General features: G+C 40.4%; 2 protein-coding genes across 3 annotated transcripts; both read right to left on the reverse strand.

The window, feature by feature from the left end:
* Positions 1-1,342: 1,342 nt before the first annotated feature.
* On the reverse strand, positions 1,343-13,189 carry rundc3ab (RUN domain containing 3Ab). Its single transcript, XM_003458744.5, has 11 exons — positions 12,782-13,189; positions 5,856-5,971; positions 5,519-5,646; positions 5,306-5,391; positions 5,132-5,221; positions 4,968-5,048; positions 4,692-4,857; positions 4,293-4,450; positions 4,014-4,133; positions 2,580-2,680; positions 1,343-2,495 (listed from the first exon to the last, which is right to left on the reverse strand). Exons 1-11 carry the CDS (start codon positions 12,874-12,876, stop codon positions 2,353-2,355), a joined length of 1,284 nt encoding a protein of 427 aa, XP_003458792.1. The 5' UTR covers positions 12,877-13,189; the 3' UTR covers positions 1,343-2,352.
* A 1,929-nt stretch (positions 13,190-15,118) lies between these two features.
* Positions 15,119-24,906, reverse strand: pth3r (parathyroid hormone 3 receptor). Of its 2 annotated transcripts, none has more exons than XM_019362176.2 (13): positions 24,601-24,906; positions 21,445-21,550; positions 20,109-20,219; positions 19,811-19,935; positions 19,460-19,551; positions 19,203-19,356; positions 17,740-17,893; positions 17,606-17,666; positions 17,454-17,520; positions 17,267-17,361; positions 17,022-17,163; positions 16,871-16,912; positions 15,119-16,773 (listed from the first exon to the last, which is right to left on the reverse strand). In XM_019362176.2, exons 1-13 carry the CDS (start codon positions 24,664-24,666, stop codon positions 16,303-16,305), a joined length of 1,686 nt encoding a protein of 561 aa, XP_019217721.1. In that variant the 5' UTR covers positions 24,667-24,906; the 3' UTR covers positions 15,119-16,302. The 2 variants fall into 2 exon arrangements, with proteins under 2 accessions (XP_019217721.1, XP_005463948.1); XM_005463891.4 differs by having other exon boundaries at positions 19,460-19,554.
* Positions 24,907-25,453: the final 547 nt, after the last annotated feature.

Consider the following 25,453-nt stretch of genomic DNA (forward strand, 5'->3'; position numbering starts at 1 on the left):
AGTATAAATTGCAGCCAGCAATTAATGTCACTCTCACAAAACCACCAAAGACAAAGACAAATAACTAAACACAGCTTAGCACCACCCCACAGGCATCCATTCATTTACAGCCTGGGAGTTAATTGGACAGCATTTCGACCTGGAATGTATCTCCCACGTAATGCTTTTCCAACATTTACCAAAGGACCTCCAGCTCCTGTTTGCTCAGCTCTGTGTATTTGTCTGTGTTAATGAATAAATGAGCCTAACCTCTGACCTCATGTGAGCTATCTTGAACTCATTTAAAGAGAGGCGATGTCATGCTTCACAAAGTTAGGTCTCAAGGGGAAGACATGAGAACAAAGCGTGACCCAGGCCAAAGGGGGACGAGGGTGATGGCAGGGAGGCTTCTTGGACCTATAGTAAAATAATCAGCTGTGATATCATCTTATCATGTGGAGGGAGTGTGAAAAAGAAAGTACACCAATTTTTCCAATTTTAATTCAAAATAAGCCCAAATCATCACCCCTCCACCACTGTGTTTAACAGTTGGTATAAGGTGTTTGTACTGATATGCTGTGTTTGGTTTTCACTAAACGTGCCGGTGTGTATTACGGCCAAACATCGCCACTTTGGTCTCATCTGTTAAAAGGAAATTGTTCTAGAAGACTTGTGGTTTGTTCAGATGCAACTCTGCAAAACCAGGAGAAAATGACTATTCTCTGTCCTTTATAGAAAAAAGAAGCTTTCTCCCGGGAAACCTTCCAAACAAGCCATACTTGTTCAGTCTTTTTCTAATTTTACTGTCATGAACTTTAACATTTATCATGCAACCTGAGGACAGTATATTCTGAGATGTAGCTCTGTGGTTTTTTGCAGTTTCTCTGACCAAGAGGTGAATTTGTCGGCACGTCCACAGCCTGAATGCTCGTGACCAGCAAACTGCAGTAGAGGTGCTCACACTTGCTGCTGATGAGTTAGTGAAGTGCATTTAATTAGCAGCACATGTCTGCTACCTACCCTCTTAATTCCTATGGAAAGCAGGTAACTCATGACGGTGTATTCATGAGTTACCTGCTTTCAGTTGTTATTTAAATATCAGGGGCTAATGTACAACAGTGTGGTAGATCCCAGTAGCTTGATTAATGTCTGTATAAAATGCTATGACAGTCCATCTGATAGATTTTAGGATTCTTCACTCGACATTTAAAAATCTGACCTGCTGGTGGCACAACAGAAAGGATCCCTGAGATTACCTGTAGTCCTTAGAGGAACTATTCTCATAGGATAGGAACTGAGCGATTTCAGCCTGGATCGAAGCGGTAGATAGGCTGATGGTATATCCATTAAATACATAAGCACATTTAATGTTTCAAAAAAAGGCAGTTTTATTGCAGTTTTAAATGTTTCCCAACTCTCAAAAACGCCGCATTAAAAAGCAATTTACACATGTGTGACTGACACAGGTGAGTATGTCATGGATGTAACTGTAACAGAAAAGGAAAGCTCACAGAAAGAAAAAAAATGGCATACGCATGTTGCACATTCACTATTTCTCTCCTGCTCAAACTATTCTATGAAGCTATGTTTGTAGAAAAAGACAAGGACAACACTCATTCTGCATAGTCACAATAAACTCTGCGTTTGTATGCAACAGATTTGTTTTATTTTTTAAATGTTCACACTGTGGCGTCTCCACAAACCTCTGCAGCCTGACATGTGTGTCTAACCTAGCATATGATTGAATAAGGTCTAAACTGTCATTGATTCTAATATCATAAAGTAGCTTCTGTTATTTATTTTTTTAAATAATCTTCATCATAAACCATCTGACTCGCCACATTAAAAGCTTCTGTTCTAAACTCTTTTCATGCTCCTGTAACAGTATATAATAGGGCTGTTTCTCCATAAGGTTATAGCAGCTCACCCATCCTGTCAGTGTTATTCAACAGGCAGAGTAAGATAGGCTGACAGATCGATAAGACGCAGACAAAAGGACAGCGACACACAGAACGACCCTACAGTGAGCTTCGATGAATGGGACCGGTTCAGATGGGTGACTGTAAGTGAAAGAAGGTCAGATCTAAACCGGCTGCTTTACAGTGCAGGAGGCTTAATGATGTCACGACAATGAAAGGCAATGACGCTGAAGGAGGCCATGAGGCAGTGCGGCAGCTTGCTCCTGCATCTTTGCTGCACAGGCCCAGAGAGCGTGCAGGCTGCTCTTCCACAACAGGTGTAAGCTGAGAGTGCTGGGTTGTAAAAGTAAAGGGACTCAAGTCTGTTAAGCGTCTGTCCGCCCACCGAGAACAGTCGTATTATTTTCACGCCGGAGCGTCTTAATGTTTTTTGGCAGTGTTTCTTTGGTGCCCCCTAGCTGGGAGAGAGGGCAGGACTGTTCTCTGTGCTGATGTTGACCAGGCACTCGCTGGACTTCAGGCTAGTCAGAGATTTGCAGCTTGGGAAGGATGCCAAGGACCCACACAGGCCCATCATGGAGGGGGTGTAGTCCTTTTCTGTGAGGGTGGGACAAACATAGAACGGAAGGGTCAGTTTAACTGTACACAGATGTTTAATCGCTTGTGTGTCTGAGCTGTCACCTGTGCACCAGGCCCTCCCATTCTGTTTCTCCTGAGTCCTCTGAGAGTCAGAATCCAGGCTGACCTCCACCGATAGCAGCTCTGTGCTCGGAAAACTCCTCCTGAAAGAGAAAACAAGTGTTTATATATGGCTCAAATATAGGTTCAAATTTTGAATTAAAAAATTAAAATCGTTAGCTTCATAGCATAATTGCCTAAGTCACTTTGACCAGACAATGACTTAGGCACTTATGCTATGAAGCTAACGAAATGTTTTCTATACAGGTTTACATGGACATAACTACACCATCTGATTTTTGCTTGTGATTTACACAAACTGCTAAGTGCTGTCTGATCTTTGATGGAACAATATTATACACTCACCAGCCACTTCATTAGGTGCACCTGTTCAACTGCTAATCAACACAAATATTTTATAAACCAATCAAATGGCAGCAAGTGAGTGCAATTAAGCATGTACACATGATCAAAACAATGTGCTGAAGTTCAAACTGAGAACGATAATGAGGAAGAAAGGTGATTTAAATGACTCTGAATGTGGCACACCTGATGCCAGAGTATTTCAGAAACTGCTGACCTGCTGGGATTTTCCCACACAACTAGGGCTATGCAATATGTCGATCTTATGTCCCAATATAAGTCACCTGATAATAATATATACCACAATATAGTGCATTTTCTGTAAATTCAGTGAATAGTTTCTATAATCTGCCCATCAAAAGTACTATTTCTTTTTCACATTTAAATTAAATAATCAAAAATGAAATAAATATGGGCCTTACGCGGTGTTATCCCATAGTGACACACACTAGACAACCTCACAGTTATGCAAGAGCTTCCCTGAGGCCACCGGGTATCATTACTGTTCCTGTATGGTCGTCAGAAAACCAGGTTGTCTGCAAACATCTGCTGCAGAGTGTCCAGTCTCGGATGAAGTGCACCGTTAAGCGCATACAGGAATGTTGTTCGGCTCGGCCACATATCTGTTGTTGCAGCTACAGAAGTAGTTGCCTGTTTAGGAATGAGCTCCTCGATTTGTTTTGGCTAGTCCTTCTGTGGTGCCGTGGTGACTATTGCAAACCGTCAACTAAAACAAATAAACGATGGCCTATAACATGAAATGATAGACGTTTGAATATCGTCCTCTGATGTATTTCGTCATAGTCTAAAGTCCTACACACAACCATCTGTAGAGTTCAAGGAGAATGGTGTGAAAAAGAGAACAACATGTCTAATCTTGAAGCAGATGGACTTGTCGAATCTATGCTGTGAAGAACTGAAGCAGTTCTGAAGACAAAAGGGGGTCCAAGCCAGTACTAGCAAGGTGTAACTTAAAAACGCGACTAGCTGATGTATATTATTGTTATTACAGAGTTTGTGTATATTGTCAAATTGCAACAGTGAGACAAAGTAGCCATGCTGCCTGTAGCAAACCTGCGAAACAGCTTCACGTCCTCTTGGCTGTCGAACGGCTCGAGTGTTGGCCACTGGTTGATGAGTGGGATTGAGAGGTTTTTCGCCAAGTGGTTGGAGTCACACGGAATCAAGCTTGTCCTGAGACATGTGAGGGTAAAGCATAAGTCCCAACAACAGAACCACTGAAAAGCACACACAGTCCACGGTACTCTGCAGTGAAGAGTGCTCATCAGTTAAGCTGGCAATGTGTTAAAGCTGTTTGCTTAAACATGCTAACCATCTGTCTGTTTCACTCACAGTTGCTCCTGAAGCTCCAAGACGATGGCCTCCAGTTCCCTTTTCTCCTGTTGGCTCTGGGTCTGCAGCTCCTCCAGCCGGGCCTTTAGCCTCTTGTTCTCCGTCTCTGTATTCTTCAGCTGCGACTCACGCAGACGTACAAGCTCCTCCAGGTAACCCTGACAACACACATCCAGACTGAGCGAAATTTAAAAAAAACATCCACCCTCAGATACTCATATTAGACACCAACCATCTGTGAATGGTCATAGTAATGTAGAAATGACTTTGGAGTATAATTGTTGTTATTAACAGACAGATTAATAGAGTCATGAAACGATGAACTCATTTATCTGCATTTATTAACCTTAGATTTAGACAAACAACAGTGATAAAAACACATCATGTTTGTCCGCCCACCTTTTGTGCATTGACAATCTTGAACCTCTGCTCCATCTTGCGACACTTTGTGCTCCAGCTCTCCTCGTCTGTGACCAGGGGGATGTAAGGATGTTCAGGGACGCTGTCGTCACTCGCGCTGCTGTCAACACTCTGCTGGTCATCGTCATCGCTCAGGTAATCATAGCTACGACACAAGCAGCCAGTATCAGTATCTTATTGACTTTGAATGGGGTGTGTGGAGTGGAGTTTCTCTAACTTTCAAAGTGTCTCCGAAATACGTGAAGGTTGGTGTACCTTTGTGTGAATTTCAAGTATGGAGTATAGTCAATCACTGCAGGAGATTTCCCATCCAGGGCCTCCCCTTTTAAACAGAAGCTGAGGGAGACAAACCACTCTTTATACATGCATAAGGATTTAAAAAGTATCAGTCTGATACCTAAAAAGTCAGGACGCCCCACCTAAAGTCTATAGCTCCAAGACCTATTAGCATCCCTGTTAGCACTGTAGCTTCTTCTCTTAACATGATGGCTCCCTCTGCATAGAACCTCCTAAAGCACAAAGACAAGTGTGGTTAGGTGGGAACATGTTTTTACGAGGATCAAGTGATTTTTATTATAAAGAGAGGTGCTGACTTGGTTGTCCTGCTGTCCCTCAGGGCAGTGGCGATGTATTCAGATAGCCTCTTTTCCATCAGGGCTACTCTCATCCAGGCTCGGCCCTGAAAGGAACACCAAAGCTAAAGAAATTAGTTTGGAGAGTCACAAAAATGACTTCTAAATTAGTCCCAATAACACTACATATTCTTATTTATTTCTAATTTTTTTGTCATTGTACGCTGGGCTTGCCTTGGCTCGTGAGGTGCTGATGTTTTCCATGCTCTCAATGCTGCTAATGCAGCTGTTGGGGATTTTAGCACACGCCAGGCGGATGTAGTCCCAGTAACTCCTCTGACCATCGAACCAGCTACTAGAGCCTGACACGACAAGCATGTGAAGTGCGTTAGTTTTAGTAAGCACTGAAAAACACGTTGCTACACTACACATATATTACTGCGAATAATAAAACAACATGGTTCTGCTTGCCAAAGCTGCTAAACAGGACAGAAAAGTTTCAGTAAACACTGTAAGAGCCTTGATTCAACAGGACGTTAATCCCTGATATGTTATCTCCTCAGTTTAGTACCTTTGAAACGATGGCTGAGGATGTGTTCAAGGATGGCGGCGAAATTGACGAACTCTTCTGATGAATCATCGATGGGCTCGGCCGTGTATTTCTCCAGCAGGGTCTTAACCGAAAACCTGTGTGTGGTGGAGAGGAGCGAGGAGAGCACTTATTCCAGCACTTATTCGAGCACTTATTCCAGCACTTCATGTGCTGGAAAGCACATGAAGTCATAGAGGGAAAAGATTAGTCAGGAAAAACGCTGATGGGTTACCGCTGTCTTTGTTTCAGTTTACAGTAGGCAGAACATGCCGTACATCAAACTATTGCTAAACATTTGTGAATCACACTTGATAAACCACACAAGTCTGTTTAAGGATGCAGTCACGAAAGAACACAATGTTCTGCCACTGTTATACATTTAGTTAGGTTTAACCCTAAAAAACAGACTGAACATTTTTTAATGAGTACAATTAAATGACTATTCATTTTCTTACATGATTTCTAATATCATAAACACAAATTACAGGGATATGCACAAATTTAAAGAATGTACATCAGCAGATTATGTATAGTTTTTGGGCTCTACGTTTATTTTTCTGTGTTCAAAAATTTGTGATGGCTGTTCCAGACCACTTGGGATGGATCCTTGGATCAGTGTAGAGAAAACAGGAGATGATAAGACTGTGGAATTGCTCTATCTTCTGCCAAACTGCTTGCTTAATTTGGCAGAATATAGAGTAAATAGTAAGCACTGAAAAATCACACAATTCTCCCCAGACTACAGAGCTCTGTGCTGTTTTTAAAGGAAGCTGAACTGTAGTCTCTGTATGATAACAATTTAATATGTAAGAAAGTTACTTTCTATATTTGAAGAAAAATGGTTAAAACACATGTTGCTATGTGAATTTTTGGATCCAGTGTAATAAATGTAATGTACTTGTGTGGTCAGTGAATGGTAAAATGGGAACAATGGGAACATTTTAAGACTCTGATCTCGGTGTCAGACTAACTTTACTGAACAAAATACTCCACTTTGTCCTATTCTGTCACCACGTAATCTTTCAGATATACCACATGTTAATGTACAAGTTAGGTTTTGTACACAAGGGTCTAAATATATTCTGTGACCATGGCAGATAAGAGAGATAACTTGCCTTCATAAATATTCTAGGTTTCCAATCCGTCTTGTTCAAAACTCAAGCTGTAATATGTACTGCACAATTAACAAAGGTCAATGAAACTCATAAAAACAACCTAAAAATATCCAGGACAGTCACAGGCAGTATGAATTATGTGAATCAGCAGACGTTCAGCATGAAATACTTTCTTTTGTACTGTCCTTGTTATGATGAGTTACCTATATAAATACCTATATTTAGCAAGATATTTGCCAAAAATCAACTTGTTGAATTTGGTTTGCTGATGACGACAGAATGAAATAGTTGTTTGGTAATTGTGGAGTTTATAAGCTGCCAGGTAAGGATATTTCTTTATCACTTGTAAGTCATGTTGCCACCTTGGTTCTAGTTATTTGTTGTTGATGTGGTGTTAGCTTGTAAGGGCAGGGCATAAAGTAATTATGTATGATACCATTTAATAATAGTTTATTTGTAAAGCACTTATCAAAACTAGAGTTACAGAGTATTTCTCCCCAAAAAACAGAATAACAGAACAAACAAGGAGGAAATTATACAAAACAATGAACATATCAGCGGACACTGTACTGGTCCGTAGTGGTGAAAAGAGAGCTGAGCGTAAAAAGGAAGCTCTCTATTTACTGGTTGATCTATGTCCCTACCCTCACCTGGTCATAACCTCTGGGTAGTGACCGAAAGAATGAGATCACGGATACAAGTGGTGGAAATGAGCTTTCACTGAAGGGTGGTTGCCCTCTTCCTTAGAGACAGGGTGAGAAGTTTAGCCATCTGGGAGGGGTAAAGCTGCTACTCCTCCACATCAAAAGGAGCCAGTGTAGGTGGCTTGGGCATCTGACAAGGATGCCTCCTGCTTGCCTCCAAGGTGAGGTGTTCTAGCCATGTCCCACCAGGAGGAGACCCTGGGGTAGACCCAGGATATGCTAGAGAGATTAAATCTCTTGGCTGGCCTGGGAACGCCTTGGTGTTGTCCTGGACAAGCTAGAGGAGGTGGCCGGGAAGAGGGAGGTCTGGGCTTCTCTGCTTAGTTTGCTGCACCCGGGCCGGGATAAGTGAAAGAAAATGGATAGATCGATGGATGGAATTTACAAATAAAATGAAAACAGTCCACACAAGACTTAAATGTAACATGAAAATAAAAAAGGGGGATCTTAAAAGAAGACACTGATGGGGTGAGCTGAATTTTCTCAGGCAGGTCATTCCGCAATCGAGGAGCCCCAACAGCAGACATTCAAACACTCGATCGGCTTGTGTCTTTACATGTGAGGTGGGAACTGCTAATGGGTTTCTGACCAAGGATCTCAGCTGAGCACTGGTTGGTAGAAGAACTGCACTTTGAGTGTATATTTTGATGCCGGGCAATGAAGGACTTTAAAGGTAATAAGTAAAATCTTAAAATCAATTCCTAGAGAAATGCACAGCCAGTGTAGAGTCATTAAGACTGGGGTAAGATGTGTTCAGTTTTCAAGGTTCTGGTAACAAGTCTGGCAGCTGATTTTGCATAGTCTGAAGTCTATTTCATGCTTTCTGATTGATACCTGTTAAAAGACCATTACAGCAGTCTAACAAAGACGAAATAAAAGCATGAAAAGCACAATAGTCTGGGTGTCACTAAAACTCAATATTGATCGAATTCCTGCAATATTCCTTAGGTTATAGTATCAGGACTGCGTCATCAATCAATCAACCATTACTAATTTGATTGCCTGGAATTATAATCAGGGTTAGAGCTCAGAGGGTTAAACTATTTGAAATTGTACAAGCGTATCTCTATCCCATTTGAGTGTGGATGTAATTATGTGATCTCTGACAATGTACCTTCCATTTCCTGCAGTCTCATTTCTACACTTCAGTCTGATGTCATCCTTTTACTGTGAGGAATATGTTCATCGAGCACTTTCAGGAAACACCAACAACTTCCTTTGTACTAGACAATTTGAGCTGATGACATACGTCTCCTGTAATACATTCCTGACTGCCAGGATCTTCCTGTGAAAACCCTTTAACTTTTGTGTGTGTTGAAGATTTGAACAAATAAAATTACTTCAGAGAGACATAACTCAATAATGATAATAATCATAACTCAATTGGCAAGATTTTATTCATAATTTCATAAATATCCTACTTGCATGTAAATTTTGGCTGTAAATCTTGATAACTGTGGTGATGGATGGGGAACATTTTTAGCTGAGTCACTGGTTACTTATCCGAGTCATCTAGTCTCCATGGCATGCAACTACTTTAATCCACTTTACCCTATTATCCTGTTTTAATTTTGATTCTTGTACATTGAGCTTGTTTCTTATTTCATTACACTGTAAAAAGAAAGACTTTGGAGAAAATAGGTTATTAAAACTCAAGGGAACAAGATATTTGCAGATATTAGCTAGCTGCTTTTTGTTGCTAATGCTAATTAGCATTAACAGTACTAACATCAACTAGCATTAGCATAACAATAGCTGTGTCCCAACTCCTAGGCCACATCCTTCGGAGGACCCGGCCTTTGCAGTCTACGTGGGCCAGGTCTTCGAAGACCGAGAAGGCTGGATGTGTGAGGCTGTGAAATGGGACAGTCTAGCCTTCAGATTTGCGTCACCAGCTGTCCGGTGGAGTTTAATTACCGGACAAACTCAGCTGTCTGCTCCTTGCTCCCTAAAATATAACAGGATATTGGAGTAAATTCTCGACCATCTCACATTTCTGTTTAATCAGTTTTCTGTTTGACGTTTATTCAGCTGTGTGAAAAGTATAACTTTAATCTCAGCCAAACCGATTTACTAAGGAACAAATAAAACACTGAAAAAAGCCAAACAATAACATTTTTACATTATCTAAGTGACTTATATATCATGTTTAACCTGAGTAGCGAAAGACCACGCGGGATCTGAAAATGTGGCGGGAGTTCAGTGTTCTCGCCGGCTCTAGCGGGTAACAGACATCTCTGAAAATGTCAGAGCCCTTTTGCAAATATGTGATGTCTTGATAAATCGAGCAGATATTTGAAGTTTACACAGCTACATTCTTGCCTGGAAATATCTTAAAAGTTTATTTTGTGACCAAGAAAGAGTAATATTAAAACTAAGTAGCTGCCGCCATTGTTGGAAACTGGAATTTGCTAGGCTGCGCTATGAATTCTGGGATACGTTGAGCCACGAAGGACACATCCGACCCATCCTTCAAATCCAGGAAAATTAAGGACGCATTTGTCGGCCCCATTTGGAGCAGCCTTTGAATTGGGACAGCCCTTGTCGCCTGGCTGTGACGTAATCGGCCTTCAAATGCGGCCTCTGAAGGATGCGGCCTAGGAATCGGGACACAGCTAGTGACATAACAAGCTAATGTTTTGTAGCTGTAACGTTTACAGTTCAACATTTCAATAATGTGGTGTAGCATGTAATTGCCCTCTAAACCTAATAACTGGTTGTGCCACCCCTGGCAGCAAAAACTGCAAACAGCATAAGTTTGTGATATCTGGAAATGAGTATTTCACATTCTTTTTAGGCCACTCCAAAACCTCCTTTTTTTCTTTCTTTTATTTCTTTTCTTTTTTTGTTTTGTTTTGTTTTGTTTTTGAGCCCTTCAGACATTGTCCTACAGGATTTTCTGGTAGAAAGCAGAATTCATGGTTCCATCAATTACAGCAAATCGTCCAAGTCCTGAAGCAGCAAAGCAGCCCCAGAACATCACGCTACCACCAGCATGCTTGGCTCTTGTTACGATGTATTCTTTTTATGAAATGCTGTGTTAGTTTTTCACCACATGTTTCCACAAAAGTCTTGGGGATCATCAAGATGTTTTGTGAGACGAGCCTTAGTTTTGGTCAGCAGCGGTTTTCTCCTAAAACTCTCCCATGGATGCCATGTTTGCTCTCTTATTGTTGAATCATAAACTCTAAAAGCGAGACCTGAAGTTCTTTAGGTGTTGTTCTGGGTTCTTTTGTGACCTGACATTGACTTTGTTTCTGATCTGTTCATGAGTTTCTTTATATTGTGGCAAGAGGTGTTGCTTTTTGATGTCTTTTGGTCTGCTTCCATTTGTCAAACAGGTTCTATTTAGGTTATTTCTTGATTCACCATGTCATGCAGTAATCAGACCTGGTGATAGCGGGTGAAACTGAACTCAGCTTTCCAAAAAATGTGGATAATCACAGTAAATGTATGATTTAACCGGGTTCACAATTACACTTTCACATAGGGCTAAGCTATGTCCTGAAAATTGACAACATTTTTCCCTCTAATAAAAGGAAATCATCATTCATTGTATGTTTTAAGTTATCTTTGTCAAATATTAAAATTTGTTCAATGATCCGAAACATCTAACTGTGGCAAATATGCAAAAAAATAAGAAATCAGGAAGTAGTGAAATATTTTTCCCAGCACTGTGCATTTGTGGGTGTATATTTTTAGCAATATACACCCACAAATTATATAAAACTTCACAGGCAAAGAATTTTCAGTTTATTTTAAGCACCATTATTTCTTCAGCAGTGACCACTAAATGTTTTCCTGGATACTAAATAATTCAGCAGGACTATTTTTTACAAGAATACCTGTCAAATGCTATTTGTCCAGTGGCGGTAAGATATGCAGTGAGCTGTGAGAAGGAAATTAACCATCTCCTGTAAACAGAGAGAAAATATTATGGCTAAATACTGGTCATGTTTTGCAGAGTCACCATCTTTATGTTTTACTGGCCACTTTCACATCTATAAACAATGCTTATCTTATCACAAGCCACTGAGGCAAGTGATTTCACTCCCCATTGTTCCAAAGGCAACAATGCCTCATTCAGCTGCTTCAACTGGATAATAAATGGCTGACTATCCTCAAAACGAGCACAATCCCTGCGTTTCCTGTGTATTACAAACAGCAGGGCGGGGACCTGACCTAGATCCACCTGTCATTGGCTCACAGAGGTCCTGCTTACTTTTATAGCATTTTTACTGACTTTAATGCTTTCAATTTACATATAAGAAGCTACAATATGCAGTGGAGCTGAAGTGAGCTAACACTCCAATGTCCACCTCAGCAACTGACCCCTTTTAGATTATATAAAATATTTTATGCATTTGGAAAATCCAAATTTAAGTCACAGCAGCTTTAAATTTGCTGTGGGTTGTGGATGTTTATATATGTTGAAGCTGATGCATGACTGAGCTGAATGATAGCACAACTACTGCTGGGTGAAGTGGAAGCATGCCTGCTGACTTACAGACTAAATACTCCCTTTACATAACCATAATCGTTAGAGATCATTATGTGCCTGCACTGTCAGGTCAGTGTTTGTGTGTTTAAGCCTACTGAAGAACAAATCTCTATCAAACAACCTCACAAAATCCAAGCAGGACTTTATGTAAAGATCTTACACTGCCATCCTGCCTTAAGTCCCTAGGGTGCCAGCTAGTCCTTGCCCCAGGAAGGGTGTCGTCATAGCGACCACACCATCAGCACTGGGATATAAATTGCACTGACAAAGATGAAACTCATACAGAGAGGCAACTGTCTGTGTGATCTCTGATTTTATTTAAATATATATGTGTGATACAAGGTCGTAGGTCACAGAGGCACAGGATCAGTACACAGGCTGGAGAAGCTAACCTAAATGTGCACGTGAAAATAAGGAAAAAAGTATTATCTATGGCAAGGATGGAAACATCTCCACCAATCTGCTGGCATAAAATAGACCAGCTACAAACCACATGACCACTTAGATGCACTTGATGCAGCATTAAGGGCATAAAAAATGTCCAGTAACCTATACAACATAAGGCGTGTTGGATAATGCACTCACCTGCAGACCGTGAGGAGGTTTTTCCTCTCCACCGCCAGGTTCCGAGTAGATGCTTTTTTCGAGACATCTCCCATGGCCATCGCTGCCTGCTCCATCCAGGAGGAGGCAGCCCTGGAAGCAAACGACCCCTCCCTGTGGGCCACCGGCCCTCCTCATTCACTTGTGGATGCCGGAGAGGATGCTGGCGGCCCGCGTCAGAGCCGCTGACAGACAGCGGCGGCACTTTGTGAGACGACGGAGGAAACGGCTCGACACATTAGACACACCAGAGCGCGCGGAGCGTGGGCTTTGTTTTTATGTTTACTTCTGTGACCTGCTCACGGGACTGAATTGTCTGCTCGAGCCCCCTATTTCTGTCTCCGCCCACTTTTCTGACTTCATCATGCCGTCATTGGATCGTTTCGTGTCGTGCGGACCGAAGTACGTCACCGGCTCCAGCGACACGCACAGTTTCTCTAAGAGCTTAATATAATATATAAAGACTAACCACAATTAACCAGGGTTTATTTATTTATTTGTTTGTTTGGTTTTGTGTTTACAAATGTATATTTTACAAAAAACCCGTAAAATACATAACAATACTTTTAAAATAGATATATTTCCGTTTTTTAATATTTTATGTTAATATTTGCAATGTATTGTATTGTTCAAAACCCTCATCATTTTATCTCTTTAACGCTCTATTATCTCAATTTTGGAAATTCATTTGCTATAGTGATTGAAATGCAATTTTTTATTATTGTTAATATTATTAAAATTATTTGTTAAGACTGTGTATGGAAAGTAATACAATCATTAAATCTATCAATTTTTATTTTGAACATATAACACATTTTTATTCACGTTGAAGGTTTATTTCGTTTTTCCTGTATGTTTAATTTATGCAACAATAATAAATGATAATTTTTTATATTATTATAAATAGATATAGAATAAGAGGTGTGCTAGGACCTTTCATATATCGCATTATTTAAAGATTGTGTTGGATATATTTGAGACTGAAATTTCTTTCTTTTCTTGTTTAATAACTGTTCCTGGTAAAAGCTTTGTAGCACAATAAACCTGATATCATCACCACCACTGCAGTCACCATGCTGGCTCACTTCCTCCTCTTGTAATTTCCAATCAACATCCTCCCGTCATTTCCCTGCTCTTGCTATTCGAGGAAAGTGCTCGTGTTTTCAGCTGATTTAGTGTCAGCACAGCAGTGGTGAAGACACGCTGGCCCCAAACCTTTTCTGCTCGAATGAAACGACAGCTGGTAGCAACCACAGGTTGCTGGGTGGGGGTTGGGAGGTTTTACCTCTTTGGTCCTGGGCTAAGACACAGATCCGTGTCTGCTCCACATGTCTGGACAACACAAAAGGTGTGAAAAGTTCATTTAAAACGCAGTAGTTATGAATAAAATCATAAACATAGCCTAAATGAATGATGCAGTATGTATATAATGATTCTAAAAATGCCATTCTACATAATGAGAATATTTTCTCTTACTCTGAATATATTGTTGATTATACAACTTGTGCAGAATTGATCTATGTGACTTTATAACTTTTACTGAAATAAAAAGTCTAAATCCATAAAATTTTATGGCTGAGGGATAAAAATCTTGGACATGCCACTGACTGAGATTATATATATTTATGACACAATAAAACTTTATAATATTGGAAATAATGTACTTGAAGGCTATGGCAGACTATGTTTCACTGTAAACAATAAGCACATTTCTTATGTCTTAAATGAGTCGGATGTTGTTTCCATGCTATCCACTCCCCCGACCTTTGTGCTTATAGAGTTTGGATCGTATTAAAATAAACACAAATCCTCGTAAGATAATACCTCAGTTTCCAAAAATCACCTTTTCAGCAGAGACTTTATTCTAGGCTCCTCCATAATCGCTTTATTGTCATATCAGATATTTCAACCACAGCTTGTCTTTTGTCTTGTCTCCCTCCCCTCACCCCCAATTGCTCGTGGCAGATAGCCTCCCCTCCCTGAGCCTTTTTGTACTGGAGGTTTCTTCCTGTTAAAAGGGAGTTTTTCCTTCCCTCTGTTGCCAAGTGCTTGGTGAAACAGAGCTATCTCATTGTAGGGGGTCTGAACCCTACAATGTAAAGCATCATGAGGCAACATTTGTGATTTGGCATTATGTAAATAAACTAGACCATGTTTCAATTATTTATTTCTTGAATTCAATTAAATATTTCTTGTTTTTCTCTGTGTTTGGTCATTTTTTCTTTATGCAGCTATTCCTTAGCTTCCAGGTTGTGTTCCACTGCCACTGCCAGAATATTAAAATCCATAAGTCGCTTCCATTACTTCTGTACAGTTTATTTAAAATACTCCCCAAAACATTTCTTAAAATACAAGTGTTAAATTCACACATCATAAACACAGAACATGATTCTCTTTTAATGGGCATCTAAAATATTTACAGGTATGGTTTTCTGTCTGTTTCTCAGAGAATGCCGGTGGATTGTGGCTTAGAGGTTTGTCACTCCCGCTCCAGGTCTCCAAACGGCTCAGGTGCCTCTGTCTCTGAGTCAAAGCTTGAGGGGAGCGTGTGAAATTCTGGACAGTGTTGTGAGGGCGTTCAGGGCAGAGGTTACACGAAAGAAGGAGTTGGAGTTTTGCCTGCATGGGGTGAGAGGTTCACGCATCAGCCTTCAGGGTCCTGTCAGGCTGATAAATAGGTCTGCAAACCTGGACAGCAACAAACATGAAAATAAGTCCAGACACGCTGTCTAGGTGCCCTTAGATCTAATCTCATTGTGACATTTGGATTGTTAAATGCGTTCACACCCTCATTAATGTGTGGCTGATACGTGGAGGTGTGCATTTAGGCGGGGACGGGTTGTAGGAAGTGCAGTTTGAACAAGGAGGTCAGTGTGGCCAGAAAAATGCAACACAGGAAAGACAAGAAGAGAGAGAAAAAATTCTCACTATTTATACATCCAGGTCTGTCCTTTGACTTCACTGAATTCTTTAGCTTAGGATTTCTCCGTTCACATCAGCTTGAAAAATCCACGACACATCCACACACAAAAACATCTGTCTTTATGACATGAAAATTTAGATTTAGAGTTCTTAAATTGTGGTCCAGTTACTAATGGTAGCCTATGAAAGGATGCACAACTGTACTATGAACAGCTTATGTCATACTATGATGTTGCAACCCTGAAAACAAGACCTTTATCACACAACCATGACACTTACCGGTATAAATATAACAAGCAAACTCTGATTAGACACGTTACAGGACAGAATTGGATTGGAAGTGTGCATTTGTTTTCTATGCAACTCTGAGCCATTTAAACTTTGGCAAACCCCCCAGCCTTAGTCCCCAGATTTGCTTTTCTATAGTAACTAAAGTCTTTCAGCACCCTTTCACCAAACTAAGAGGCCTTTGGATTCCCTTATTTCTCAAAATCCTCATCTAAACACACACACAAAAACATAAAGCAGTACTCTTAATGATAAAACATCTTGCTTGCTGTGATATTTCAACGTAGCAGCAATCACAAGATGGTCTCCAGCTCTTTGGGAGATAAGGAGCTGATTAGATATTCTTCTCTGTGGCTTTTGCAGTCATCATCTCCTTTGTTGGCTTTAGCTTCTCTGGCAAAACCTCCTGACTCAGCACCTTCTGGTTTCCACACACCCAGCTCCTGCTGGGGGCCTGTGGCCTCGCTGTCAGTCGAAGTGTAAATACACAGGTTGGTATGATGGTGGGGGGGAGTTGTGGAAACTTGACGTGGCGGCGGGGGTCTGACCCCAGAACCAGAGGCTCCACCTGAGCCAACCACCCCTCCAGCAAAGGACAGAGCTCTGGGATTGGCAGCAGACAGGCACACGCTGTGGGTGGTGGTATGTGACATCATGCCACCGTAGTAACAGCTGCCTCCGCCGCTGCTGGTGATCCTGGCTTTCTGCTTGAGGTCCAGCACCAGGCTGCGTCTTAACCAAGCCTTCTTTACCTCGGTTTGCACCTGAGAACAAGATTTATTTAATTTTAGTTCCTTTTTTTTGTTTACCAGATAAAAAAATATATAAATATGAGTCGATTCTGTATTGTAGCTTTATTACCTCGCCATTGCAGAAACAATAGATAAATGCCACAAAAAACCCCTGCAAAGATATGAGATTTTATTCAAAAGAATCAGCTTTCATTATCATTGCAGTAGAGCTTACAGCATGTAATTGCATGCAGTGCTTGTTTTTATAAATGTGTCCTGACCTGGGAAGAGTTGAAGAACATCTCGTAATGCATCTGCACCTGCCACAGTAGCCCAGTGACCTCAGTGTAGGGAAGAGCAATGAACACCATGTAGTGAACTCCAAACAAAGGCATGAGGACTAATGTGGACTTGAGTAGCTTCCTGCAGAACAAAGAGTTTATTTCATTGATGTTTCTTGTCAAACAGATGGCAGCTTATAGTCCGGAGATTAAGAAATGTACACCGTTTTTACATGGAGGGTTACCTGTACTGCTGTCGGGGGTCCAGTTTGCCCGTGTTGGTTTCCCAGAGTTTAGAGGCCAGTACGCGAATGATGTTAATGAACAAGAGAAAATTCACCTGCAGGGAAAGAAACAGAAATCCATATTTAAAGTAATATACTCAGAATATCAGTCTTTAATGCTATTCTGATTTAAATCCGCTTTTCTTACAACAATCGCAGCCAGAATGGGGACTTGATAGATCCATTTCAAGTTTCCGGCACTGAGATCCCAGCATCTGGAAAGACCAATGAATCTATTTCAGGGAGCAGTTGTTGTAGGAGTGTAACATAAACATAAGATAAATGGATCACATGACTCACTGAGTGTCTGCCAGTGAAGCTCGTGCGCTGACCCAAATGGACACAAACACAGCTGGAACACCTACGACGAGCACATGGGACTATTAGACAAACTGGCATTAGTCCAAAGTGTCACCTGCCCCAGTGTCACTTACCCCAGCCAGTGATGGTGAGGGCCCAGAGGTAGTTCTTGTCAGACAGGAAGGCCATGAAGATGAGACTATGGAGGTACAACCCTTCCACCAGGATCCAGTAATGATTTGTTGCCAGGAAGTACAGGAAGAGAGTAACAGCCGTTTTACAGCCAGCCTAATTACAAAAACAGAAAATATGAGTAAAACTTGTGGTAATACATTCACTGATCACTTGCCTGTTCACCTGCTTGTTAATGCGAAAATCTAATCAGACAATCTCACGAGAGAACTCAGTGCACTATGTAGACATGGTCAAGACGACCTGCTGAAGTTCAAATTGAGCATCAGAATGTGGAATGGTTGTTGGGCCCAGACAGGCTGGTTTGAGTGTTTCAGAAACTGCTGATCTACTGGGAATTTCCCACACTACCATCTCGGAGTTTCTAGTGAGGGCCAGTTCTCTGGGAGAAAATGCCTTTTTGATCTCGGCAATCGGAGGAGAGGAAGGAACTAAAGTATGCAGAAGAGCATCACTTAAGGCACGTGTCGAACCTTGGGCTACAGCAGCAGAAGATCACTGCACTTCTGTCAGCTAAGAACATGAAACTGAGGCTGAAACGTTGGGAGGTCTGATTAGTCTCGGCTTCTGCTGCTACAGAGGTAGGGTAGGTGATGGTAGGGTCAGAATTTGGCGCAACAAACATGAAAGCATGGATCCATCCTGCCTTCTACCAAAAGTTCAAGGTGGAGGTGGTGGTGTAATCATCAGAGATATTTTCTTAGCACTCAGTGTAGCCATATTTTGATGGCTGCTTCCTGCAGAATAACACCCGATGTCACAAAACTCAAATCACCTCAAACACTGTGCTCACATAGCCTGCTCAGTCACCAGATCTCAGTCCAATACAGCAGGTGTGGGTGGTGGATTCCTGTCGTGGATGAAGAAATGAGAAATGTGCTGTAACTGTCATGTAATGAGTGTGTGGCGAACAGGGAGTGGACCCAGATGCAGGACTGATCAGATGGATTTAAACTCAAAATGTCGACTTTATAAAGGTGGAGGAAACAAAAGATAAACAATGACTAGGCAGAGTAGAAACTGACAAAAGTGACTGATTGAGATCACACATAAAGTGAAGGAGAACGTGATGAAGAACAGAAGAAGATGCAGACAAAAAATACACAGGAGGGATGTGGAGATGCATGGGAACAGAATCATAACTAACAAGACAAGGAAGTCATAACTCAACATAACATATATGAGACAGAGGACTATCAAAATAAAGTTCTTATATGAATGAGGTGTTTTGAGTGCTTATATGCAAATCTGGTTTGCTTAGCTTTGCAAACAGGCCATGCCATTGTGAACTACCATTACTGTGCTGACTGCCATAAAGCCGATTGTCTTGATCACAATGAAGTACTTAAAAAACAAACAAAACTGAATAACTGGTGATAAGAAATAATGCGACGTTACAATTTACCATATGGGGCTTCTGTCCTGTAAAGCTGGGCTCAGCTTCACTGCCATCAGATATGGAGTAGAGCACAGCGTCCTTCACAAAGATGCTGACCGCTCGACAGATGAAGGAGGCGAAGAGGTGAATGTGGATGTAATTGCGTGTGCAGTGGAGACGCCTGAAAGAGAGGAAGGCGTGTTTGGATGCAACAGACTGAAGTCCGGAGATGCTGTTCGGTCACAGGTTTATGGATCAAAGCTTATAAGGTGTTTTCTTCTTACTTGAAGTAGCAGAGAATGAAGACTGCCACCAGCAGGGATGCGAGAGAAATGGAGTAGCCGATGGTGTACATGAGATGGAGTCGCTCAAACACCTTCTGAAACACAGCAAAGCATCGTTTTATATCTGGAAACAGAAGTGACTGAACAGATTTTAACTCACAGGTAATTTTGTATCTTCATCACAATTAGCGCACTGGAGGGAAAAGGTCTTTTGAAGACAGGCCTAGAGTATTTTGTAAGAATATGGCCGTTGTTGTACTGTCTTCTAAAGAAATTCTGTCTCTTTTCTGCTGTTAGATAAACATGCACAAACAGATTCGTTCAACCCAGCACTGGATCAAATGCACACACCTCCTCGTGGCTTCTGTGGTTGAAGGTCAGGTATCTGGTGCACTCGCTGTAGTTTGCCCAAGTGCGGTTGATGCTTGCCACCTGCTCCCAGTTGCCTGACACATCACACTGGCGGTAGGCTCGCCCTGACCATGGGAGGGCAGGACATAATGATTAATTTTTTGAATAAGGAAATCTTTGATTTTATACCTTTCAGTTGCATTTTTCTCAAAACTACTGCTTCCTGGTTATTGACGTTGTAGAATGCTTTTTATATTGTGTAGATGATCAGATGCTAGTATCTCTGGAGCTCTGCTACCTCTGTGGTTGAAGTCGTAGACGTACTCCGGGCACTGAACTGAGACCAGCTGACCTGCTGTGCTCTGTGGCCAGCAGATGATCCCATCCCACTCTGGGTTGCAGTCGCCATCTTCAACAATAGTGTGAAAAAAGTGTTAGCAAGCCGATAGATCTGTGTATAGTTCAGGCATTGGGCCACCTAACGCTGTAGTTTTATTCGCAGACTGCTCTTGAGTAGCTTTGCATGATTCAAAGCTTAAAATAATCATCACTGACCTAAACTTCAGTTCATATTCTATCTGAAACAGGCCAAGGAGGGACTCTTAAGCACTCTCAAGCACTTGGTGACCATGGGAAGGAAAAACTCCCTTTTATGTGAAAAAATTCAATACAATTCTGCAGTATTGCCACACAATATATCACATACTAGCACATATATGATAGATGATGTCACATATCATCAATACTATGCTGTGCCCATTTTCCCACCACCCCTATTTAATGCCAATGTAACAGTATATATTGGTATACTTATTGGTGCATGTGAAATAAACATAAACAGAAAAAATACATATAAACACAAAGAAGTATACCCATTATGCCTATTAATCTTTTCTACATGACTATAATGTTACATGATTAAGTTACCGAAAGACTAAATAGGATTTTAACGCTGCTACCAGGCAAAGTGTAGCTAATTTAAACTTCTTTAAATCACATTTGGCTGGTTTCACCTGCAATAATACATCATATAAGACCATTATATGTCTTTTTAATAGCAATTTTAGCACTCCATATATAGATTTTCTTCAATATTGGAGGTAAAATAGTAAATGAGCAGATGCATACTTGCTTCCAATGCTTCCTCAAGATTAGTAAATCAATAAAAATGTAATACTTAAAGCTTGAGTCACATTTCCTGAGAAGATTTGTAATATTTAATAATACCGCGTTGAATCAGCTTATCAAACATCAGCTTCTCCATCGTGTTTCCAAATTAAAAATGCCTCACTGTGTAATAAGAGAGATATTGGAAAGCAGGATATTGGACTGGGTGTTGCATCTGATCCTAAATAAACAAGTAGTGCAATAAATAATTGATCTGATTGTGTGTTTGGACGTGCACTCACTGACCGCCTGTTCAAATAAAAAGAGGCTCTTATTTGACAGGACCTTCTTTGAAATATTAAAAGCCAGACATACAGACAAATGTTGACTTATGACAAATAAATTTCAGCTGCTTTTTTTCTAACTATAAGCTCACAAAGTCGTAGAAAGCACTCAAAACGGGTGGGGGGGGGGAGCTGTTCCATAAAGAGACACTCTGTATAGTGTTTAAAAAGAAGTCCCCAAACCTTTAACGAGGGGCATTTGTGCCTTGATGCTCCTTTCACACCTGGCATGAGCACCAATCAGAAGGTAGATCTGCTCATCCCGTGTGATGACATCATCAGAGTCAATCTGTAAAAAAGCAACAGATGAATTATGAAGACACGCCCACCAGGTTGTCTATAATATTACCTATTGATACATTATTGCATATACGTCATTTCAATGGTAAACAATAGAAAACAAGATTAAAACATAATGATCAGCATAAATCATGTGATTTATTTATATTGAAGAGCCATATAACCCATCTATGCATTGTTTTGAGATGATCCATAATGAAACTCTCTCTGAAGTGATTCATCAACCACAACCTCTCCCAAAGATCTGATGTGCTGCCTCCAGGTGTTGTGAAATAGTTGTGTGAGAGTGCGGTATGTGATGATGGCCCGCCAGGCCCTTTATTCACAGCAGCCAGGCTGCCGCTGGCCACACGGGGATCTCGTCCTCGGGGGCCATGCTGGTATGAGCCGGTCAGCACAAGCAGCTTTGTGTTCCTGGGTTCATTTCACGACTGAGCATCAAAACTAGCAGAGCATGAGAACAGTGTGGCAGAGGGGAGCAGCAGAGCAGACGGAAGAGTTGCAAAGGAAGAGAAACGAAGCAGAAAAACTGCAACGTCTTCATATTTATGGAAAGTCTTTTTTCCCCTTTAAAATTCAGTTTTTTTAATTGGTGCTTTAAGGGCCTTGTAGTGAATCAAATGGCCGAAAGTCATATAGATGGACAGACTTTATTAATCCAGTGTTACAGCAGCACAGGGGTCAGCAAGAAGTACAAAATAATAAAATAAAAAAATTGAAAAACAAAATAAATCAGAAAAAGTAGTGTACAAATAAAAAAACAACAGAAAAAACTATGTAAGAGTAATTTCTACTATCATTCAGTGGACTTTGGCTTGAGTAAAAGAGGTGAGTACTGACTCTCACATGCTAAAGAAAATGATTTACTCAGAGTTAATTTATTAATTACCATGTAGGTAAATGAATACAGCGTTACAGTGAAATAAACTGCAGCTGGCTAAATGTTTGTTTCTAGTAACGCTGGACGCTGAGCAGCGATCATTCGCTGTAGAGGTTTGATTACTGTTTACTGTCAAGCAACTCTTTGAGTAAATATAGAAAATCGGAGGTTTATTTATTCATATAATTAATCATTTAACCATTGTGCTTATGTAACAACATTAATTACTTAAAGTTACCATTGTGGGCATGAATATTTTTTGAGTGTATAAAGATGCAAAACATCTTTCTGTTTTATAATAAAGGTGAGAAATCCTGTTATCAACATTGCTAATAGATAATAATTTGAAAAAAGAAGTAATAGTAAATAATTCAAATCTTTAACAACGTGTAACTCTGTTGTGGGCTTTTATGAGTATTTGGTACTTGCTAACTTGTTTATTTATTTATTTTTATTGCATTTAGGAAATGATAGATCTGAAAAACTTGATTAGACGTTACTTTTGTTATATAACGACTAAGCAGAACAATGTAAAGTGGAGGAAAAAATAGTCTATCATATAATGTAAGGGCCAACTTTGAAACAGACTATAAAGTTTTGAAGACCACTGTTGGTAATAGCTGTATTTGTGCAAATGAATTTCAAAGGTTCAGCTACACAAGTCAATCAACCCTCAGACCCTCAATGTTATATTGCAACAACATCCTGCTTCTTCTAGAAATATCTTTCCAAAATTTCACTGCACTTTCATTTCTTGCCCTTTTGCTCCTGATCAAGCGCACAGGTGAGCCGGTAGCACTGACACGCTGTGAATTGCTCTATTTTCAAGATTATGTTTAATTTTTTGCTTTGGAGAACACAAGACTAGCTGTTTATGTGTCTTCATCAGTGCTTGGTTCTGAACCACATAACTGAAATTAAGAAACAGCAACATTAAGAAGCTAAGGCACCAGGTGACAACATAGACTATAGAGGGCTTTTAAAATGTGTTAATCTTATAAGCGACACATTTTTAAAACTGGGAAGGGGAAGAAACTTGATAAATAAATAATTAAAATGTTTAAAATACACATTATATGTGTATAACCCTTCACTACTGAGTGGACTGGATCTCACAGAGAAGTTATCTGGGCCTCTTAATACAGAAGGAGAGCTTTTTTGTTTTTCTCCTGACACAAATCGTTTTTTTTTAGCTGTAGCCTCCCACCTTCATGATCTAGACTTCGTTATCCTGTCCGAGATCAACACTCAGGATGGACACGGGGGAGAGCCAGAGATGAAGAAAGGCACTTACAGTCACTGTTAGCATGCTTCAGTAAGCGAAAGGTTAAAAGGGTCAAAGCTGATTATGGTTTGTGAGGTAAAGCAGACCACAGGTGACTTCTGATAAAGGATGGCTCTTGTGCTGCTGTTAAGTGAAGTTTTTTTCTCAGTCTCGAGAAAAACTATATTAATAGATCCACTTTTTATATGCAAAGAAGCATTTTTCTCAAAGCAATTTTTTATAAGCTTTTTTATAATTTGTCTCAGTTGTCTCATGGTTTGGTGTGAGATTCACACAAAATAGAAGAATTGAGGTGGGTTAGAATACTTTTTATTTTCCTCAGCAGGACTGCTGGAAAACTTATTCCTTATCACCTCATCAGTTAACTAAGAAGACACTGTCATCTCAGTCTTGCTGCTGAATGTCTGGCATGTTTCCTGAAGCATCAGATAAATCTAATTCAAAGCATCAAAGCGGGTCACAGATACATGAAATTTTCTATCTTTGGCCCAAACTGCAGCAGTGTGGATGTGTCATGTCTGACTCAGGGTCATAATAAAGTGTAAGATATGCTGCTGCTGTGTGAAAAGTTTAAATTTAGGACACAAGACGCAAGTGAGACTAAGAATTTATCTACTGCTCCAATCCATTTAAGATCATTATGAGCCCTTTTAAGTAAAGTCTGCTTTGAAAAAGCTTACATTAGTAGAAATCATCAAGAAAATTCAATATCCGGGTTTAAATTGCACTTATTTGACCTAATTTATGTTAACAGTAAAGCAGCAGAGAAATAGCAGCAAACCAGGAGTAAAGTATTTTTCCCCTAACAAACCCCATTAGTTAATAACTGTTCAATAATTAAATAATTTAAATATTATGAATGTAGTCCACTTACCAGCGCTGTGGCTGTTATTACACTGTGGAAAAAGTAAAAAACAATAATTCCTTGTGCAGACAACATGACGTCTCTCCAGCTGAAACAGAACAGCACACCTTTCACTCTCAGATCATTTTATCCTCTTCAGGTTGTGCTGAAGGAACTTTGTCCTAAAGTTAATGTTTGTCCCATCTGTGCTCCTGTATTAGTCAACAGGAACTGGGTTTTGGAGTCTCTTGAGGTCCAGAGTTTTCTGCATGAAGCTCAGCTGACATTACTATTGGGTTTTGAGGGGCTGTCTGTGGTTGGATGATCTCTCTTTGGGGAAGAGAGGAGCACTGAGGAGGAAACCTCCTCCTTTCACAGCTCTTAGGACTGTTGGGATGAGATGGGTTGGCCTTGATATGCTGTGGCTTCCATTCACTTAACTCTTTGCTCTCCTCTGCTGTCATTATCTCTCTGTGCTTCACATTTGGCTTGTTTGTCTGCCTTAATCTACTCTTTTCTATTCCCACTAATAGGACTCTTAGTTTTTACTAGTAACATAATTTAATACTTGGTTTACAGCAAGAGTATCCCGCATTGGGAGACTTTAGAGAGCAGTGATACAGACCAGAGTCATAGAACTACTTACCACACCAGTTAAAGTAATATAAATTACATAATATATATTCTGATATGCATGAATGACAAATGCACAAATTATATGACAAACATTGTTTTGACAGGCATTTTTGAAGAACTCATTTGTATGCATGGTGATAGTCTGCTCTACTCAGTGATCCTCAGCCACAATCAGAAAACCCAGAGGCACTTGAGATTCCCATGGTTTTACTGTAGACATGTTTTCCTGATTCCATGCATTTAAAAA

The sequence above is a fragment of the Oreochromis niloticus genome, linkage group LG8 (genome assembly GCF_001858045.2).
Source record: "Oreochromis niloticus isolate F11D_XX linkage group LG8, O_niloticus_UMD_NMBU, whole genome shotgun sequence".
NCBI classification, from domain to species: Eukaryota; Metazoa; Chordata; class Actinopteri; order Cichliformes; family Cichlidae; genus Oreochromis; species Oreochromis niloticus.